This window comes from Falco biarmicus, chromosome 8 (genome assembly GCF_023638135.1).
Source record: "Falco biarmicus isolate bFalBia1 chromosome 8, bFalBia1.pri, whole genome shotgun sequence".
NCBI classification, from domain to species: Eukaryota; Metazoa; Chordata; class Aves; order Falconiformes; family Falconidae; genus Falco; species Falco biarmicus.
This window is the reverse complement of record NC_079295.1, coordinates 26723704-26742905: the sequence shown is the minus strand read 5'-3', so window position 1 is coordinate 26742905 and position 19202 is coordinate 26723704. Positions and strand designations below refer to the sequence as shown.

Genomic DNA, 19202 nt, shown 5'->3' with positions numbered 1-19202 from the left:
GCGACGCCGCGGCGGCGGCGGGCCCGGGGCGCGACGGGAGCGGAGCGGGGCGAGGTTAATGTCACCGGACGGCCGCCGGGGGCTTCTCCCAGGGCTTGCGCCTCGCCCTGCCGTGGGGCGCGGAGGTGGAGCCCGTGGGTGGGGACAGAGCCCGGCGGGGGCCCCGGGGGACAGGTGCCTGGCATCGGGCCCCGGGTGGAGCCCGCGGGGCGGGGAAGGCCCGGCCCTTGGGAGAAGCGAAGGCCTGCTGTCCCCAGCGCTGGCACTGCCTGTCCTCATCGCAGCCGGGGTTGGGGCTTGGCGCCCCATGGCAGCTGGTGGTGGAGTGGGAGACTAGGGGAGAGAGGGTGAAGTTTGTCTCCTCACCGGCCACTTTTCCTCGGCAGCTCGGCGGCCCCCTCCCCGAACGCCCGTGATGGAGAAGTACCATGTCCTGGAAGTGATTGGGGAAGGCTCCTTCGGGCGCGTGTACAAGGGGCGCAGGAAACACAGCGCCCAGGTGAGCAGAGAGGTGGCAGGGGAGAGGGCCAGGGGTCTGTTGTGTGGTGCCAGAGACTGGTTTCTGGTGGCTGTTGGGTTCCAGGCCCTGCCAAGTGTTTGGGACTCAGCACTCACTCACTTTTACGCTGATGCTCCGGACCACCTCTTGCTGGCACAGAGTCGTTCAAGTGCAGGGGACCTCAGGAGGTCTCTAGTCCATCCCCTGCTAAAAGCAGAGCCAGCACTAAATGCAGAGCCTGTGAAACCTCAAGTACAAACACCCCACAGCTAGCGCTTGGCTGTACTTGAGGTGAATGGTGTTTCCTCATATCAAGTTGAAGTTCCCATGTTTCAATTTGTAATCCCTGTGTCATCCTCCCATGTGCTTCTGCCCCCTCACCATCCTGTTTGCCTCCGCTATACCCACTCCAGCCTACTGATGTCTTTCTGGGCCCAAAACTGGCCACAGTATTGCCGATGTGGTCTGAGAAGTTCCAAATAAAGGGCAATAATCACTTCCCTCTTAACTCCTGCCTGTCAGTACATCCCAGGGTGCTGCTAGTGCTCCTCACTGCCAAGCCACACTGCTGGATCGTGTTAGGCTTGCTGCCCACCAGCATCTTTAGGTCCTGTCCCATGTTTCTGGCAATCCTACTTTTGTCTGTGCTCACTGAGTAAATTGCTTTAGATACCAGTGTGCAAAATACTGTGAGCACCTGTATCAATGTTCAAGAGCCTGGGACGAGCCCCAGCTCCAAGGGATCCAGTGAACAAATGTCTTGTTCTGTGTGCTCAGCTGGAGAATCCTGAGTCTTGTTTGGGTTAAACATGGCCTCTGCTAGGGTGGGTAGGAGCCTGATCTGATACCAGCTTTGCCTGCTTTGAAAGGTGGTGGCCTTGAAGTTCATCCCCAAGGTGGGGCGATCTGAGAAGGAGATGAAGAACCTGCAGCGGGAAATTGAGATCATGAGAGGCCTCTATCACCCCAACATCATCCAGATGCTTGACAGCTTCGAGACTGACAAGGAGGTGAAGAGGACGGCGCCAGGCATACGCTTTTGCTTGACTGGGGCAGGAAAACAAGGATGGGTCCATGCTGTCATAGGGACCTCTTTCTCAGGAGATGCTGTTGACACCCTCCCAGGGCCTGTCAGTGTTGTTCAGAGCCCTCCAGTATGTGCTGTGTAGGGAGTCAACAGCTACCTGGGCTGTGTGGGGTGCACTAGGTCATATGCAGAGGTAGAGGAGCTGGACGAGGAGTATGTGATGCAGGAGTGGTTTGGGATCACAAGATGAGGGTGACTCTTCAGTCACCTCATCAGTGTCTTTAGAGACTGATTTTTGACTGATTTAAGCTCTCATGGAGAGTGTATAAGAAAAGACTGAAGACTGTGCTATGGGACATAGGGGCATGAAATTAATTGGACAGCAGATTCAGAAGAAGCTCAGGGGAGCAGTTCTACCCACTGGGTTTGGAAGTACCATTCTGGACTTGTCCTGTCTTTGCTTCTTCCCTGGTTTCTGCTGTCTGTTTGAGATAAGAACAGCCACAAAGCCTCTGCTAAGTGTCAGGCCCTTGCTGCAGTGCAGCCACGGGGGCTTTCTCCCATCCCAGGTCCCAACCCATGCTGACGGACTGTGCATGATGATTTCCCAGCATCTCCCTCAGATTTCCTACCGTGCTCTGTACTGGTTCCTAGGGCATGGTGGGGATGCAGCTGGGTGAGTGCCTGATCTCACCACACTCCCCTTCCCTCCAGGTAGTGGTGGTGACTGACTACGCAGAGGGGGAACTCTTCCAGATCCTGGAGGATGATGGGAGTTTGCCCGAGGACCAGGTGACTGTCAAGATGATGGCCATGCAGTGTTTGCTGCAGAATGGAGAGAATGGGGCTTGTCTGCTTGCAGGCAGTTCTCTGCTGTGGGCCAGGAGACATCAGGAAGGCAAGGGTGTCTCTGGGGCTTTACCTTGCAGAACTTCTGAAGGGCATGGAGAGGGGGGCCAAGTTTCACTGGGAGACAGTGAGGTCCAGCAGGGACATCAGTTTCCCTGTTTCCTCTCCAAAGACCACAGTGCCAGGCTGCTGTCTCAGCCATTGGCCTACTCCAGGGAACTACTGCCCATGCTGGGGCTGGTCCCTGCTCCAAACAGGGCAAGGGCAGGAGCTGGAGGTACTGGGGGAGCCAGGCCATAAGGGACCCCATGGTTGTGCCAGCTGGTGGCACCATGGGACACAGGGTGAGGCTTCCATCTCTCTGGCAGGTCCAGACCATAGCTGCCCAACTGGTCTCTGCTCTCTATTACCTGCACTCACACCGCATCCTGCACCGTGACATGAAACCCCAGAACATCCTGCTGGGCAAAGACGGCGTGGTCAAGCTCTGTGACTTCGGGTAGGTGCTGGGGACCAGCTTGAGGGGGACAGTTGGCCTTGGGGCACCCAAGGGGTGCTGTAGAGGAAGAGGGGGGGAGTGTGGAAGGGGATCTGGATTCTGTGTATTTTTAGAGGTTGAGCAAGGATGAGGGATTTTTGACTCTGGGGGGAGGTGTTGGTAAACTTGTAGGGATCTTGGTGGGAGTTGCAGTGGATGTTTCAGCCTGAGCTGGCCATCTGTGCTTTGCTCTGAGCAGCTTTGCCCGTGCCATGAGCATCCACACCATGGTGCTGACCTCTATCAAGGGCACCCCACTGTACATGTCCCCTGAGCTGGTGGAGGAGCGGCCATACGACCACACGGCGGATCTGTGGTCTGTGGGCTGCATCCTGTATGAGCTGTTCGTGGGCACACCTCCCTTCTACACCAGCAGCATCTTCCAGCTCGTCAGTATTATCGTCAAGGACCCCATCAAATGGCCTGCGGCCATAAGCCCAGACTTCAAGGTAAGGGCGAAGGCACTGTCTGTGGGATGAGATCCATTAATGCAGTAGCAGCTTTGGCCTCACCTGCCCTGGTGGGTCACTTTTAGGTTTTATGTCCCTAATGTGGATTTCAGAACATAAAGAAGGGATGAGAGCTGGGCCTCGGGGGAGGGGGACCCTTATGACTGCTGTCCATAATCTGGGAAACTCAGGCCAACAGTGGAGGAGTGATTTACTGAGCTGGAAAGGGAAGTGTCTTCCTGTCTGCCCTAAGCACTAGAACCACTCCTTTCCGAGAGCCAGGCAGGGAATGAGCTGCCCTCACTGTGGGAGGCTGGTAGGCTCACTGGTGGGTGCTCAGCATGTGTCAGTGATGCTGGTGCTGTGCTGCCCTGTAGAGCTTCCTGCAAGGACTACTAATGAAGGACCCCTGTCAGCGCCTGTCATGGCCAGAGCTGCTCTCTCACCCCTTCATTGCTGGACGGGTTACTGGTGAGTACCAGCTCTTTTTCCAGTGCTGGCCAGGTCTGTTTCCTCCTCCACCTGCCTGGAGGCTGGGAGGACCACCCGGGTCTTGGCCTCTCTCCTCTCAGCTTTCTCCAAGCCCTGAACCCTAGTTCCTGCCCCTGGGATTCCCCTGGGGTCCCAGAGCTGATCACTCTCCCTGCCTCCCAAAGGAGAGCTGCTGGTAAAGTTCTCCCCTCACCTCCCTAGTGATTGATGACACAGAAGAGCATGGGATCTCAAACCCCTTTACCACCAAGCTGTCCCCAGAACTGCAGGCCCTGAAGGAGCATCAAGCCCATTCCATGGCCCCCAGGAGTGGTCAGTCCAGGATCCTGAGAAAGGCCCGGCAGAAGATGGTTGAGGACGCACAGAAAAAGGTGAAGGAAAGTGTGAGTTTCCCCTGGCTTGTGTCCCACAGGCAGGGCAATGGAGGGACACTGAAATGGAACCTGGGGGGAAGGTACATGGGTTAGGCTGGGGTGTCAGCCAACATACAAGGCAGGATGTGGGATTCTCAGGGTGGTGGGGTCTAGAGAACTCATCTGGCTGGCTGAGTAATCCTGCTTTGACCAAACTTCTCTGCCATCACGCAGGGGCAACTGAAGGCACGTGATGCATCTACAAAGGTCTCTAGCAAAGGATGCTCTGGGCATAGACCCAGAGCAGCTCCTGGGAAAGCAGCCCTTAGGGAGGGGGAGCTGCCGGCTGCTTCCAACAAGAAGAACCCCAGCGTCCTGCAAGGAAAGAGCAGCATGGCAGAATGGGAGTTGGAGGAGCCTCCTCCCAACCCATGGTGAGGGGTGGCTGACGCTGGGACAGGAGGAAGAGGAGAAGGCGGGGTGGTTCACTGACTGTGCTGTTTCCTTGGCCAGGGAGCACAACATCACTCAAGACTATGAGAGGGAGTTTCCTGGAGTAGATGCCCCTCTGCAGCCTGGTGCTGGCAGGAACGAGACCCAGGGCAAGCACAGCATTGAGACTGTGGACCTGGAGAGTGAGGTAAGACAGTGTCTTGTGGTGAGGACAGCAGGGTCCATTCCCTAGGGGCTGGTACGGAGACCCGGGGGCAGGCAGAGTCTGTGGCACCAGTCCTTTCTTCTCTGTGGCTAGGAGCCGGAGAGCGATGAGGAGTGGCAGCACCTGATTGAGGCCACTGAGCCCTCGGCCATGCAGCTGAGCACACCACTGAGCCTCCTGAAGGACCCAGCTTTCCAGCATCGTGTCCAGGCCCGCCTGGCAGACTCTACTCAGCAGGTGAGTTGGCTTGCCCAGGCAACTATGACTGGGGACATGGATGCTGCCTTCTTCCCCAGGATTGGGTTGGGAGCATTGGGAGTGTCCTCAGTCCAGCCAGCAAGAAGATCCTCTGCTTCTCCAGGAGCTGGAGCTGTCTCATGCACTTAGCTTGCCATCTGCTCCCCTGCCGTCCCTTGCCTGAATGGGTTGAAGGGTGGACCCATGGCTGATGGAGAAGCCAAAACCACTGCTGATCATGAGCTCTTCTGGTTTCTTTGTGTCCAGGTGCTGGAAGGGATGCTGGAGGGAGCCTCCCGTCTCCGTCCTGTGCTCCGTGTCATGGGCAACCTCCTGGCTACCCAATGTGACTCTGAGCTGCTGGGCCACTTCTGCAGAGAGCTGAATGTGCCTCTGTCCCTGCTGTGTCTAACCAAGCAGATCCTGGAGAGTGGTAGCATCAAGCAGGTAGGTGTAGGACCCCAGGTGCTGAGGAGGCTCTGATGTCCTGCTGGAGCTCGCTCACAGGATTGGTGCCTCTTCCAGGCACCCTTGAGAAGGCGGAGGTCCTGGCAGGGAAGCATCCCACTATGGTGGTGGTGGTGGGATGGCCAGCAGACCATCCCCACTTGCTGTTTCTTTCTGGATCCTGCAGCAGCCCTGGGGTATCACAGTGCTGACAGACCTCCTAATGGTGACCACAGTTTATTTCAGCTGTGAATGCAGCCTGGAGGATAGTGGGCAAAAGGACAGGTAGGGACAACCTTCTATGCTCTGAGGTCTCTTGTGACTGCTTTGGGGACCTGGCAGTAGGGTAGTGTTCATACTCTGTGGCTGGAGCTGTCTCCTTGGGGAAGCATTGTGGACTAAGTGCTTTGTGCTGTATTGCTGTGCTCACAGAGGACTGCTTTCCACGAGCAGGACTAATTAAGGGGAAGGCACAGCTGACTAGAGTCCAATTGTGCTGCCTGCTGACAGTAGCTCACAGTGCTACTGTGTGCTGCCTGCTCCATTGGCCAGGGTCGTATGGGCCTGGCCGTATCCTGTCCTCACAACTAGGGCCATGTTTCTCTGCTTTCCTCTGCCCCTGCTGCCTCCCTCAGCCTGCAGGTCTTCCAGGAGAGTGCTGGCTGCTTCCTAGCCCTGCTGCCAGAGCTGCTGGCTGAGCCAGCGGACAGCAAGATGAGGCTCTGCCAGCAAAGCCTCCTGGTAAGGGTGCCCCTGTCTGCCTTCTCCCCACCCTCTCCGCCAGCTTCGTGAGTGTGTGTCAGGGAGAGTGCAGGCTGTGCGCTCTGTTCCCAGCTGTGGGTTCTGATGCATTCTTGTCTGGGCAAGCTGTCTCACCCACTGGGTTTTTTTGAGGCGATCATGTGCAGAATGGAGGTCTCTGAGGGGACACCTTCCCTGGCTGTGCCTCCAGCCAGCATGCAGCTGCATGTGGCTCCCACACATTAACCTGGCTGGAGAGGACACTTGGAGGTCCCTGAAGCTCCAGGATGACTCCTCCCCTCTCTGCTGTGCCCCCCAGCCTCCTCCCCCATGTTCCTTCTCTCTCCTCCCACCCTCAGTCCGTAGTGATGGCAACCCCTGTGTCTCCCTCAGTGCTTCACTCTGCTCTGTGAGAGCCTGGATGCAACATACCCCTCTGTCTCTGCCCCCTTCTATGCCAGCCTTCGAGAGGAGGATCAGCCACTGCTGAACAGACTGCTTCAGGGATCCACCTCAGAGCAGCCTGCTCTGCAAGGTAGCAGTGGTAGAAGCTTACCACCTCCTTGGGTTTCCCCTCTCCCTCCTGCCCTTGGGCTCTCTCAGAGCACTGACTGCCATTGCAGTGCTGTTAGCCAGAGGAGGTGTCTGTAGCTTATGTGCCCAACACCTTGCTAACCAGGGCTCTCCCTCAATCCCAGATCTTGCCCTCCTCATGTTACATGCCTGACTTTTCCTCTCTTGGCCTCCAACTCCATCCTGCTGCCCCTCAGCATCCCCCACCCTTAGCACGTGTCTCCCAAGTTCTGTCCCTGTGCAGGTGCAGCGATGGAGGCCGAGTCAGCCCATGACCAGAGCCCATCTGTGGCAGACCTCTTCATAGCTGCATTGGCTGCTGCTTGCAGCATCCCTCTGGAGAGGAATGGCTGTCGGGAAGCCAAGCAGCAGGTCAGGCCAGATGTCTTTGCAGGGTGAGAAGGTGTGGTCTCCACAGGGGCAGCAACCCTTTGCAGGAGGATCTTTTTCAGCCTTTGAGTGAAGGGCTGGGGTCCCCTGGCTTTGGTGGCTGCAGGGCTGGCATTTGCAGACTGTTCCTCCCCAGCCAACAGCTGAGCTTTAGGAGTCTAAGGACTCCTAAATCAATTAAGAGACTCACACTTAGGATCTGAGCTGTGGGATGGGCTAAGTAAAGAACTAGGCAATGCAGAGCAAATATGAAGAATTCTTATAGTGATATGAACTGTAGGAAATCTGAAATTGGATGGACAATGAATAAGAGGGAAAACAAAACTGCAGATTTACATTTGATCCTTTAACTCAACTCCGGGATCAACAAGGAGGGAAGCGGAGGAGGAATTTCACCTCACTCATTTTGGCTCTGGGACTGTGCAGCAAAGCCATGCTGGGTGGTGGCAGATGGGCATCCCTTTGTGAATGCAGGCAACACGTAGGAAGCAGATGCCTTTTTTTATTTATTTGTTGCTAGCATTAAACTCCTAAGTCTGTACAGTACTTCAGGTGCTCAGGGTGCAAAACAGGCTGATTTTTGCAGGTCGCTCAGGAGGTAGCTGGAAAGCTTATGGAGAGGGAGAGCCAGCAGCTTGGGAGACTGCTGGGGAGACTGGAGCACCCAAGCTGCTCCTTGAATGTGCTGAAGGTAATGGTCCCGTCCGTTTATGTGGCTGTGCCCAGAGGTGCCTGGATCTTTTGGTCTGGGATTAGGAGCTTGGGAAAGGAGGAACTGTAGGCTTAGTCCTCAATGACTCCCATCTCCCTGGTGTCAGTTGTTGAATAAATGAGCCCATGGTAGCCATGGGTGTGACTGGGATGGGCCTGGTCATTGAGTCCCTATCCCCAGGAGCTGGTATGCATCTCTCTGCCTCACAGATCCTCTATGCTGGCTGCCATGCCAGCCTGAGCCTGTGTCAGCACTTGGGAAGGAGCCAACAACTCTGCAGTTCCCTCATGCAGCTCTTGAAGGGCGAGGTAGGACTGACCACAGCCCAGGTGGTGGGGTAGGATTGTGGGCAAGGAGGACACATTCCTCCGAGTGCTGCTTAGACCAAGCTGGGGAATGTGTAGGGAGAAGAGTTTGGGGGAGCATAGTCTGGAGAGTGCAGTTCTCATTCAGGGCCCCAAAATATCCCTTCCTCCCCTCCCAGCCTTGCTGTCCCACTGTGACTCCTGCTTCCTTGGCAGGTCCCCATGGTGGAGGTGGCCCAGGGGGCAGCCTGTGAGGCCTCTCTGTACCTGCTGGCCTTGCTCACCCTGCAGCTCCAGGCCTCCCCTCCCAGGTAAGCACCTGCTTTCACTCATGGGTGGGAGAGGAACATGTCCTGCCCTGAACAGCCCTCTGTCCCACACCCTGCCCAGAGTTGGGCTTCTGCTCCCACTGATCCCTCCAATCCAGACACACTAGCAGAGTGCTGGGCAGCATGGGTGGCTGCTAGGGATGCACTGAGGACCCAGTGTGGACAAGGAGGTGCTGTGAACCAGGGCTTATTCCTCCTGGGAGCTTGCTTCCCAGTCCTGGGGGTATTTGGATGCTGCTGTTCTGTGGGATGCGAAGCTGTGGGAACAGTGCCTCTCTTCTGATCTCTGTGTTTCAGGCCTGAGGAGTTCGTTACCCTGGCTATGGATCTCATCACCCAATCTCCTGTTGTCTCTCTTGTGGTGAGTCTGCCCACCCTGCCAGAGCTGCCACTAAGAGCCCTGCAGAGCCCTACATCCCATTTGGGTCTTACTGTTGCTCACTCAGGGTGCGATGAGGGGCAGGCACAGCCTGGCTGTCTCTGTTGGCCAAGGGATGGAGTCAGCACTGAGTGGGCAGATGGCAAAGTCCCAAAGGTACTGAACTCTCCCTGTCCCACAGGGTGCTGCAGCATTATTCCTGACACAGCTCAGTCAGCATGGGGTAGCCTTGGAGCTCGGAGGAGAAGAGATCCTACTGGTGATGACAGATGTGCTGGCAGCACCTGCTGAGGTATGGGATGGGGACAGAGGAGCAGGGGAGTGATGCTGTCACCACACCGTGGAGGTGTGCAAAGATGGACTCAGAAGGGTGCAGGTGTGGTGCTGCTGGCCTCAGACCCAGCACCTAGCTCCAGCCTGTCCCCCACTCTGTCTTACAGCTGCAGTTCTCCCCACCAATGGGCGCTGGTCTGTACGATGGGCTTTTTTTCCTCCTGCTGAAGCTCCTTTCCCAGGTACCAGTCTGCCAATCTCCCTTTGCCTGGTTCCTGCCAAAAGGTGCAGTGGCAAAAAGGTCTGAATGTAGATCACTAGTGGAGGCTTAGGCAAACTGGGGAACCTGGCAGCTTTTGCTGAGCTGTACAACCTCATGAAAGTCACTTCATGTCCCTGGGTTGTCTGCGGAGCTCTGGAGGGTTTGTGGGAGAGTGGTGGGCAGGGAGGGGTGGTTCATGGACACACTGGAGTGAGAGAGGGAAGATATGCCCTGGGGCTGCCACTCAGCAGGCGCAGCAGGGCTGCCAGCTGCCTGGCGCTCTCTCTTGCCCCTTGGCCATGTTCATCCAGCCTTGACCTCATGACCTCAGGACTACGGAGCTGGCAGAGCCATGGACCAGAACTCTGGGGAGCCATGGAGGACCATGAAGCCCTCTGACATCTGCTTCCCCACCTCTAGGAGGATGTGGCCACGGGACAGGGCTTTGCCACCACAGAGCTGTGGAGTGTGGTGTGGCATTGTGTTGCTGTGGTGCTTCGTGTGGGCAGCAACAGGGCAGCACTGGAGGGAGACCCCCCAGAGGCAGGTCACCCCGCTGCGGAGCCAGACTGGAACCTCCTTTCCCCTCAAGGTAGGAGCTGCGGGATGGCAAGGCATCTGCCCTGGACCCAGCTACACATCCTGCCCCTCAGACTTGCCCACATCTGTCTGCAGTCACATCTGGTCCCTGAGGCCAGAGGGCTCAGGGGGCTTTTCCTGAGGATTGCTGTTGTCCTCTGGGGAGACAGGGCTGGGCTGGCCCATGCTTTGCCCAGTCAGCAGCAGCTCAGCTGAGCCTGGCTGTGGAGGAAGAAAAAAGGGTGACCACCATGGGTGGACATTGGTCTGGTTTTGGGCAGGGAAGCACAGAAGCAATCCTGGAGCAGCCTTGAGGCAGTATAAGCAGACAGAAGAGAGGAGACTTTTCAGCCTTCCCTAGCTTTGCCCCTCTGCCATGCTGTTCCCGCTGCAGGCACTCTGCTCTTCCTCAGCCTGGCCCTCTTTGTCTTCACTCGTGAGTCCCACCGGTGCCTGCCTCAGCTCACCCAGTCCCACGGTGTTCTCATGGTGACACTGAAGAGGCTGCTGTCCCCTGATTTCCTGGCATGCCTGGCACAGACGTGAGTTGTGGGGGCGGCTGAAGCAGGCAGAGCTCAGCTGCTGAACAGGGCTTGGACATGAGCACACAGAGGGCTGAGAAGTTTCTGACCCAGCACTTGCAGAGCACAGCTCATCTGCAGAGCTTCTCCTTAGTGCCTGGCGTGGGGAATGCTCTCTGCCTCTTGCCCTGATATTCTTCTGATCACCTCTGTGTTAAGCCCTCTCTCTCTCTAACAAATTCAGGCAAGCAGGAGACGATGGGGACCCTGAGCTTGTCCCAGCTGTGGTAATCCAGGCCTGCCAGCTCCTCTGTTTCCCTTTTGCCCTGGATGTGGATGGAGACACCTTAGCATTGGTCATGGAGGCTGTGAGAGACACGCAGATCCCTGCCCGGCTGCTGCAGGTACACTCTTGGCCCTGTGTTTCTCTTGCCCACCATACTGTGGAGACACCGCAGCAGCCCCTGATGTGTGGCACCACTTCACACTGTGCTGGTGGTTTCTGCCCACACAGGGATGTCACTCAAGTGCCATGCAGGCCTCAGAGCAGTTTGACTGGCAGCTGAGCTGTGCACCAACCTGCTGGCAGGCTTTGGCCGCTGCTTGACTTGGCCCACACGTGAGCAAAGCACACTCAGCGCTGCCGTCTCTCCTTTCTCCTTAGGTCTGCTCTCGCCATTTGCCCTTTTCATACACTGAGCTCCCCATGAGCCTTCTGTGCCACCTCGTTGTGTGTGATGAGCAAGTTATAGACCAAATGGTGAGGGAAGCTGCCACCTCAGAGCACATCATTGCCTTCTTGACATCTGCCTTGTTTTCAGACAGCCTCACACTCACAACTGACCTCCTGTCTCTCTTGACCCATGTGGCCCGGGCCTGTCCGGAGCACCTGCCCTTTCTCCAGAGGATCCTGAGGGGCTCAGATGTGGCCAGCCAACCACTGACCCACCTGCTTGGCCACGAGCAGCACCTGATACGGGCCAAAACCTGCAACCTACTGGGCAACCTGCTCCGACATGACCACGGCTTTCCCCAGGCACTGCAGAGCCAGCCTGACTTGCTGGAGAGCCTGCTGGGGTGCCTGGTGGACCAGGAGGAGAGCGTGCGCAAGGCAGCCAGCTTCGCAGTGGGCAACGCCGCCTACCATGAGTCCTCCCCGGCTGGGACCCTGGGCAGGGCTGTGCCCAGGCTGACGTGGCTGTTGAGTGACACACAGACCAGGACACGCTGCAACGCGGCCCTGGCCCTGGGCAACCTGGGCCAGCGCTGGGCAGAGCTGGGGGGCCTGCTGATCGAGAGCCGGGCCCCCCATGTCCTGCTGGAGGTGGCCTGCCAGGACCCACAGGAGAGCGTGCGGGAGGGAGCCCTCATTGCACTGCGGGCCCTCAGCCAGCACCCCGGGACACGGCAGGTACTGCGTGGGGACCTCGGCTCCTTTGTGGGACCTGATGGTGCTTTGGGGACAAGGGGCCAGGCAGGCAGGTGACTCCTGTCCCTGTCTTTGCTCTGCAGGTCCTGCTGTCCCTCGGAGCCACTGAGAAGCTGGCTGCGCTGGCCAGCGGCGACCCGCAGCCCGCTGGTGGCGGAAACCCCCGGCCACCTTCCGCTCGGCACTACGAGGAGCTCCTGCACCTCCTCGTACCCCTGCGCAGCACCGACGGGAGCGGCCCCCCGGATCCCGGCAAACCTGCTGCCCCCCGCCAGCGCTGAGGGCGCCGGGGCTCGGCCTGACGCTGCCTCCAGCGGGACGGGACAGGCGCTTTCTTCCTCTTCCTCTTCCTCCTCCTCGGGCTCCAGCCCCGACCTGCCGTCGCACCCCCTCGGTCCGCCCGAGGGGGACCCTGCCCGGCCAGCCTTCCCCGTGGGAAGCCGTTCCTGGAAAAGTCCCTGCAGCCCCCAAGACACCACCTCTTTCCAAGCGGCCTCCCGTGCCGTGCCGGCCCACCGGAACCTTCGCGCTTCCGCCTCGGGGCAGCCCCGCGGCGGGCGCCCGCGCGCGCCACGCCAGGCCGCCAGGGGGCGCCGCGGGAGGGGCAGCCCGCCGGCGCGGGGGCTGCTGGGAGGTGTAGTCACGTGGCGCCGCCGCCCCGGATCCCTATGGTAACGGCGGGGGGTGCGACGGCGCCGGGAGCGGCGGGGCCCGGGGGCGCCGGGCGGGCGGTGAGTACGGGAGGGGCGGGCCCGCGTATGCCTCCCCTCTAGGGAGCGTGGGCCCCTTGGTCCTCTCCGCTGCCTCCCTGGGCTTCCGGCCCTCCCTGCCCCGCCGCCGTGCCCCCGGCACCCGCCCGGCCCGGGCCCGAGGAGGTGCCTTGCCCAGCCTCGGGCCTGCCCGCGGGGGCTCGCCGCGGCCTCGCCCTCCGTCCCCTCGGGGCGCGCCGGGCTGTGCCCCGCGGGGCTGGGGAGACGGCGCGTGGGTGCGCGGCGGCGGCGGGGTGGGCTGGGGTCGGCCAGGCCGGCGTGTCTGGGGCAGGTCGGAGCGTCTCGGTAGCGCCTTTGGCCTCAGAGACCTTCACCTGAAGAAACGAGAAGCAGTGTGTGCCCTGGGCAAGCGCCAGGGAGGAAGAAGAGCTGGCTTCCTGCGAGCCACGGCCCCAGTGAGCCTCCGGTGGCACTTGGAGCCGCAGTGGGGATGGAGCGGGTCTTGACCGGACCCGAGTGGGGCGCTGGGGCCCAGCCTGGCTGTTAATCTTTCTGCCGGGGGCTTGGCTGCTCTGGTGGTGTAAAAAGGAGCCATTGGGTCTGAAAGGTGAACGGCAGAGGTGTGAGAAGAGTTGAGACGAGTCTGGAGTGTTTCCTGAATGCCTCCAGGGTCCAGCCTGGGAATGAATGGCACAGGAGTAGGGAAGCCCTGTGGTGCCGTGCCAGCCTGCGGTCTCCCTGCCCGGCTGGGCTGCTGGGTATCTCGTGGAGGCAGAGTTCAGCCCCACAGCTACACATCAGAACCCTCCTCCCTACATGACTCCCTGCAAAGTGGTTTCTCATTGCTGTGTGCTCCTCACTGAACGTGCCTGGGACATCTAGTGGCTCCTAGGCAGTTTGGGGGAATTAACAGCAAATTGTTGGTCTGATTACAGTTTTATCTAGTAGTTTTTCCTTGACTCTTACTGGATGTACCCAGCAGATAATGGTACTTGTCTGTCTTGCGTTGCTGTCTTGCTGCAGTCCTTAAGTTCTGTATTGGCAGGTTTTTATGACAGATCTGCCTCTCCTGCTCTTTGGTTGTGCCTGGGGCCCTTCTCAGCACAGCAGGGAGCACATTGCGAGGATGACACTGATGGGGGCCAAATGCCACCGGCCCCAGATAATTATGCCTGCATGGAGATGTTGTGTCACGGATGCAGGTCAGGCAGGGGCTTTGGCTGCCCTACTGGCCTGGCTGGGTGCCATTCCTTGGCATTTCCCAGGTTCCTTCTCTGCAGCAAGTCTGTGGGAGTTTTTGGCAGCTTCTTCCCAACTTGAATCTCTGTTTCTGCTCCACTCCTGAGCTCTGAGAGACTGCTGTATGGAGTGAGGTGGTTGCAGTGACTCCAGAAGAATCTTTCCCACCCCGGTCGAGACATGGAAGGATCCTCATCACATACTGAAGGACAGACCTGGGAACTTTTTCTTCCAGTTCCTGACATGTTTCAGGAAAAAAGGACAGACAAAGAATTGATGCGTTTTGAACTAATTAGGTAGTTCTTGTCTCCTTGCTATGTGTTGGTACTTTATACTTGTTCCATTCACCCCAAGTCTTCTGCCTTTATTTTATTTCTCTGCCAAAGGCTGAGAGTGTGGTCAGGCTACCTAAAACCAGACCAAGCTGTGCTGACCACCTGTCAGTTCCTGTGCTGGTGGCCAAGCTCTCCCCAGGTCTCACTGCATAATTCTCCTGTACCTTTTCTCCCATTGTGAAGCTCAGTTGAGACTGCTACCCCTTTGGTTCACTGTCTGCTTGGCTCTTCAGGAAGGTGCTTTAGACTTCCTTGCTGAAAGGCTGTAAAACACCCCATGCTTTAGCTGGTTGCTTTTAACCCAGGCTCATTTTCCTGCTCTAATTTATGCTGCAATACAACTCCTCCTGTAGCACGGAAGTTGAGGAAGTATGAATCGGGGATGGGAGCAAGGATGGGGACTTCCCTGCTTCCCTGCTGGGGAAACAGAGCTGGGCAGTCTGCTGTCAGTGTGTGGCAGGTTCCCTTCGGTGGCCTGGGGACTCTCAGGGTGGAAGAGCTGATATCCCTTAGTAACTATGGGGAGTCCATGCACTTGACCTTTCGCCCTTTGGTGAGGCACTCTCACTCTCTGGTCACAGCCAGGTCAGCCTGCCTGGGGCGAGCACAGAGGCAGCCCTTTATTTTAGATGTCTCTGGTGCGCTCTCTCCATGGCAAAGCTGTGGCCCTGGATTTTCTGCCTAGCCATGCTGGAGTCCCTCACCTGATCTGACACTGTGCTCCCATGCCCTGAGAGTGGTCTGAAAGTCGTGAACTTGAATGTGTGAGCCTTCAGTCCTCAGCACAGCCTGTGTGTGTGTGGAGGGAGGCATTTTCTGCCTCGCAGAGCGAGACAGTTACTGGATTCCAGCTCTCCCGTGGCTTGGTCCGGTGCCCTGCTGCCCGTAAGGTCTGCCTCCCTCCTTGCCACCCTGGAAACAGAGGTGTGCACTAGAGCTGCCCTGCTCTTCTTGCAGGGTAGCACTCTGCTTAATTAAAGGATCATTTTGGGTAGCCATGCACTTCTCATGCCTTCTCTGTTCAGTGCAGAGTGGAGTTCAGCACCACAGCTGTTGAATTGAAATGACTAGCCCCAGCACAAATGCCAGGCACAAATGTAATCCCGGGAGGCAGGTGGAATTTGCTGACGCATCCCCATGGTGGGTGGTTTCTCACTGGTATCTTTCTGACCTGAGTGGCCAAGCAAAAGCTTGCAGTCTTGATTAAAAGAGAAACTGGCTGTCATCCTGTGCCTCCAGTTTTGTACCCAAAACCTAGTGCTACAGGACAATACTAGAGCTGAGAGAGAGCAGCAACGCTTAACTGTGTGGCAAAGCAGCACACCAGGCTGTTGGTCCCATTGCTGCTGGCATTTCTGTGGTGGCTGAGCTGTCTTGTCCTCATAGACTCCTTCTGATGGCCAGCAGGACCCTCTGCTCTTCGGCTTGAACTTGTGGGTAGCCTTGGGTGCTGCTTTGCCTCCTTGTGTGACTGCACTTGAGGCCTCTTGTTTCCTGGATCTGATGTAGGTGAGGGTTGTTTCCGTGCTGTTGAAACCCGAGAGTTTATATCTAGCTACCAGGTGTAAGAGCAGCTTTAGGTGCTCTCAGTCAGTTGGTTTCAGATCAATGTGCCTGATCTTGTTGAAAGTTTTTACATTTTTGTAAGGGGTACAAACCCTTATTTTGAAATATCTGATTGAAGTATATTGATTTTAAAACCTGTTTATTTTGTTAACTTGCTTATTCAAGCTTTAATCGAAAGCCCCAGAACTGCAAGTGAGGAACTTGGTGTGAACTCAGGTCTCATTTAGAAAAAGATGTTATCCTTTCTATTCATAAAGAACAGAAATTGCGCCCTGCAACGGCACAGAAAACAATAGCAAATCACAGTTGTCTGACACACACGCACACACCCCCTTTGTGACTTTGGGCTGCATGAGGCTGATGGTACTTTATCAGGTCGGCTAGCAGCTCATACATTTGCAAGCTCTTGTTATTTTAAGTGTGTCACCACAGCTGCATTTAAAATAATCTCTCCAGCCAAACTCACATGATGGAGGGATGATGTGCACACCTGGGCTCTTACTCTCTTATCCTTTCCTGTTAGAAACGGGTCTGTGAGGAGCTGCTGTGCTGCTGTTGAAGGAGCACATGCTGCAGGGAGGCTCAGGCTGGAGGAAGGGACTTCTGCTGATGCTCACTGGGGTATGCATGGTGGCCTTACGTGCCTGTGATGTGACATTTATAAAGGCTGTGGCAGTGCTCCAGTTGACGTCCTGAAGCTTGTGAGCAGGCTGTGTGATAATAAAAGGTGCTAGCAAAATAATTGTGAGTGCAGCTGTAGCGTCACTCCAACAGTGACAGCTTTGGCCTCTATATCGTGTGTAAGTAAGTCCAAGCCAAAATCCATTGATTACTAGTAATGATGTTTGTGTTTGACTTGCAGTGTGAACAGTTCACCCTGGGCTTTTCCCAGCTCATGTTTCTACAATAAAATTTCCAAGTGTAGTTTTATTACTGTTGTGACCAGCAGAATGGACTCCTGCTCCTTTCCCATATGGTAGAACTAGGGCAGAGCTAGGGATTGCATCAAGCTGTGACCTTCCTCCACCCCAAAACAGACCGAGTTAAATGTAAAAGGGAAACTTCCCTACTGGTAACCTTGGGGCAGGTCACTTGGTTCATGGCCAGAGGCTCAGGGGCACGGCAGCTGCTGTCCTGTTGTGCCCACAACCTGGCATATGGAGGTGCCTTCATCTCTGCCGGTTCTCCTGGATGTTCAGCCGCTGCTTTGCTGAGCTGCCCTTGCAGGGAGGACAGGAGCTGGTTTGCAGGCAGATATCAGAGGTGGCTGTAGTGGCATGCAGGAGGTGGGACAGGAATGTGGATGGGGGGAAGGACAGGCAGTATAAGCTGCTGCTGCCAGTCTGGATGCGTCCTGACCTGCCCTATGCAGGGGCACGTTCTTACTTTCATCTTTGCTGCCACTATCTGTGAGCTCCTCTCTCCACAGGGAAACAGCAGTGGTTACTAGCCATCGACTGGCACAGTCCTTGTCTGGAAGCTGTACGAAAGGCCCTGCTGCTTCCTTCTGCAGCCACTGCTTCCAGTGCACCCCTGTTCTGTACTGGCTCAGCTGCTTCTGCGGCTCCATGGCAAAACTGTTCCGGAGAGGGGCAAGTAGCACATTCTCCCTTTGGCACTGCAGGGCTGGGGTCTGGCCCCGGCTGAGCAGGCACTGGCAGCTAATGCTGTGCTGTGGCCAGACCTCCAGCCTGGCAGCCATGACTGCTGGCAGTACCCCCATGTCTGTCCTGGTCGTGTCTGTGCCACCATTGTTACTTACTGCAGAGCAGGGTCACACAGGGCTTCTGCTGGCCTACTCGTGCCTGTGTCTAAGCCAGCTGTAGGATTTGTGTCCCTTGCTAGAGCTTCATTAGTCCAAATCACTTTTATTTTTATAGCTGGATGATCCACTGATAGCTGTAAAGCCAGGTGGAGATGAGGCAAAGGTGGCTTTCACTGCAGGCTGGTTTTGCAAGGTCACTTGCAGTGGGGCGAGAGCACTGGCAATGGCCAAGCCGGCAGCACGCATGGTGATGCTGCAGTGAGAGTCCCCTCTAGGCAGGGATGTTGGGGACATTCACCTCCTTGTATTTTTATTTTGCTTTTTCACATCTGCGTTTGCTGGTGTGCTAGGGTCACTTTGTGGTTTGAGCACGCTTGCAACCTGGGTACATCTGAGGGGATGGTGTGTGGAAGCCAAGCTTTGCTCACTTGTTTACTGGGAGAAACTTGGGCTGGGCAGCAGTGGCAGGTGAGCCACAGCCTCTTCACTCTGTGCTGATAGCTCTGAATGTCACAACACAGCCAGGTTTGCTGCTGGGCACAGGTTGGGTGGTAATCAGGTAGCATGGTACAGTTTGGTTGTGTATGGTGCATGGAATTCCCTTCCCTGGGGCTTGGAGCTCACAGAGGGAAGGAGCCACCCCCAGTCTTTGGGAGTGCTCAGTGTGACTGTACAAGTGCTAACATGTAGTGCAGCCATTGGGCATGGAGTGGACTGACCCCTTCCATGCTTGTTTGCAGAGTTTGGCAGGGCAGCAGCTCTCCTTGAGGACGTACAGCTCCTAAGGGATCCTGTGTGGGATGTTCCCACCTTGTACAGCCTCTGTTTGGGATGCTGTTGCCCTGATGAGTGCTGGAGACTGGAGCCTGATTCACAGGCTGAGGAGGCAGAGTGTAGGTCTGTGTGGGTGTTGGTCTGTCTGACCCAGTCCTGTGGTGGGTGTGAGCTGCTGTCGTGGTGCTACAGAGCCACGCTGGGGACGCCTAGCTACACTTTAAGTGCTGCAGCAGAGGCTGCATTTTCAGGTGAGAAAGCAGTGTGAATGTGTATTGCAGGAAAACAGTCATGGTTGATACTCTGCTTACCCTTCTTTTTGTACCTTTTTTTTTTTTTTTTTTTTTTTTTAAACATGCAAGCTCGTGAGAGCTGGAAGGTAGAAGAGCCAGCCAGTCAGGCTGCTTGGGATACAAATTCCTATCATGTCCGTATCCAGGGGCCCTCCAGGCATGTGTTAAAGCAAGACAAATACCTGGCACATGGTTTGTTTTCTTTTTACTTTCTGCCCAGGCAAGAGGATCTTACAGGTGCAATAGTTCATTTTAGGAGGATTCAGGACACCTATGTCTGCAGCTCTGTGGTCTGCCAGTTGCTCCTTGCAAGAGGCTTTTCTGTAGGACTGCAATGAGGAGGAATGTGTATGTGCAGTACTGCCAGTCTCTGCTGGAAACCAAGATGTTAATGTTAGAACAGCCCTGTATTTGCTGCTTGCTACCTTCTCACTCCTGAGTTCTTTAGGATGCCCTCAGCCCTTGCTGAGCTTTTCTA

The 19202-nt window shown here is 56.5% G+C and overlaps 2 protein-coding genes across 4 annotated transcripts in view; both read left to right on the top strand.

Moving 5' to 3' along the window:
- The first annotated feature begins 27 nt into the window (after positions 1-27).
- On the top strand, positions 28-16822 carry STK36 (serine/threonine kinase 36). Its single transcript, XM_056350129.1, has 26 exons — positions 28-499; positions 1369-1509; positions 2241-2318; positions 2744-2874; positions 3113-3362; positions 3740-3833; positions 4056-4225; positions 4442-4641; positions 4721-4847; positions 4959-5102; positions 5370-5549; positions 5737-5834; positions 6185-6290; positions 6684-6825; positions 7108-7235; positions 7840-7944; positions 8175-8273; positions 8487-8581; positions 8897-8960; positions 9160-9270; positions 9419-9493; positions 9934-10105; positions 10487-10634; positions 10858-11017; positions 11278-12024; positions 12126-16822. Exons 1-26 carry the CDS (start codon positions 416-418, stop codon positions 12321-12323), a joined length of 4047 nt encoding a protein of 1348 aa, XP_056206104.1. The 5' UTR covers positions 28-415; the 3' UTR covers positions 12324-16822.
- The window catches only part of TTLL4 (tubulin tyrosine ligase like 4), a 26621-nt gene continuing 19992 nt past the window's right edge, over positions 12574-19202 (top strand). The window contains exon 1 of one of the 3 annotated variants that reach the window (XM_056350133.1): positions 12574-12713. The gene's annotated coding sequence lies outside the window, so the exon portion shown is untranslated. Of the gene's footprint in view, positions 12774-16479; positions 18683-19202 lie in introns of those variants that run through there. The other 2 variants (XM_056350131.1, XM_056350132.1) reach the window with 2 other exon arrangements.

Excerpts from the sequence above, each read along its gene's own strand:
- STK36 (XM_056350129.1), top strand. The coding sequence starts at position 416 with ATGGAGAAGTACCATGTCCTGGAAGTGATTGGGGAAGGCTCCTTCGGG. Across the intron at positions 500-1,368 it reads GCAGGAAACACAGCGCCCAG|GTGGTGGCCTTGAAGTTCAT; the intron begins GTGAGCAGAGAG and ends CTGCTTTGAAAG. Across the intron at positions 8,582-8,896 it reads CTCCAGGCCTCCCCTCCCAG|GCCTGAGGAGTTCGTTACCC; the intron begins GTAAGCACCTGC and ends TCTGTGTTTCAG.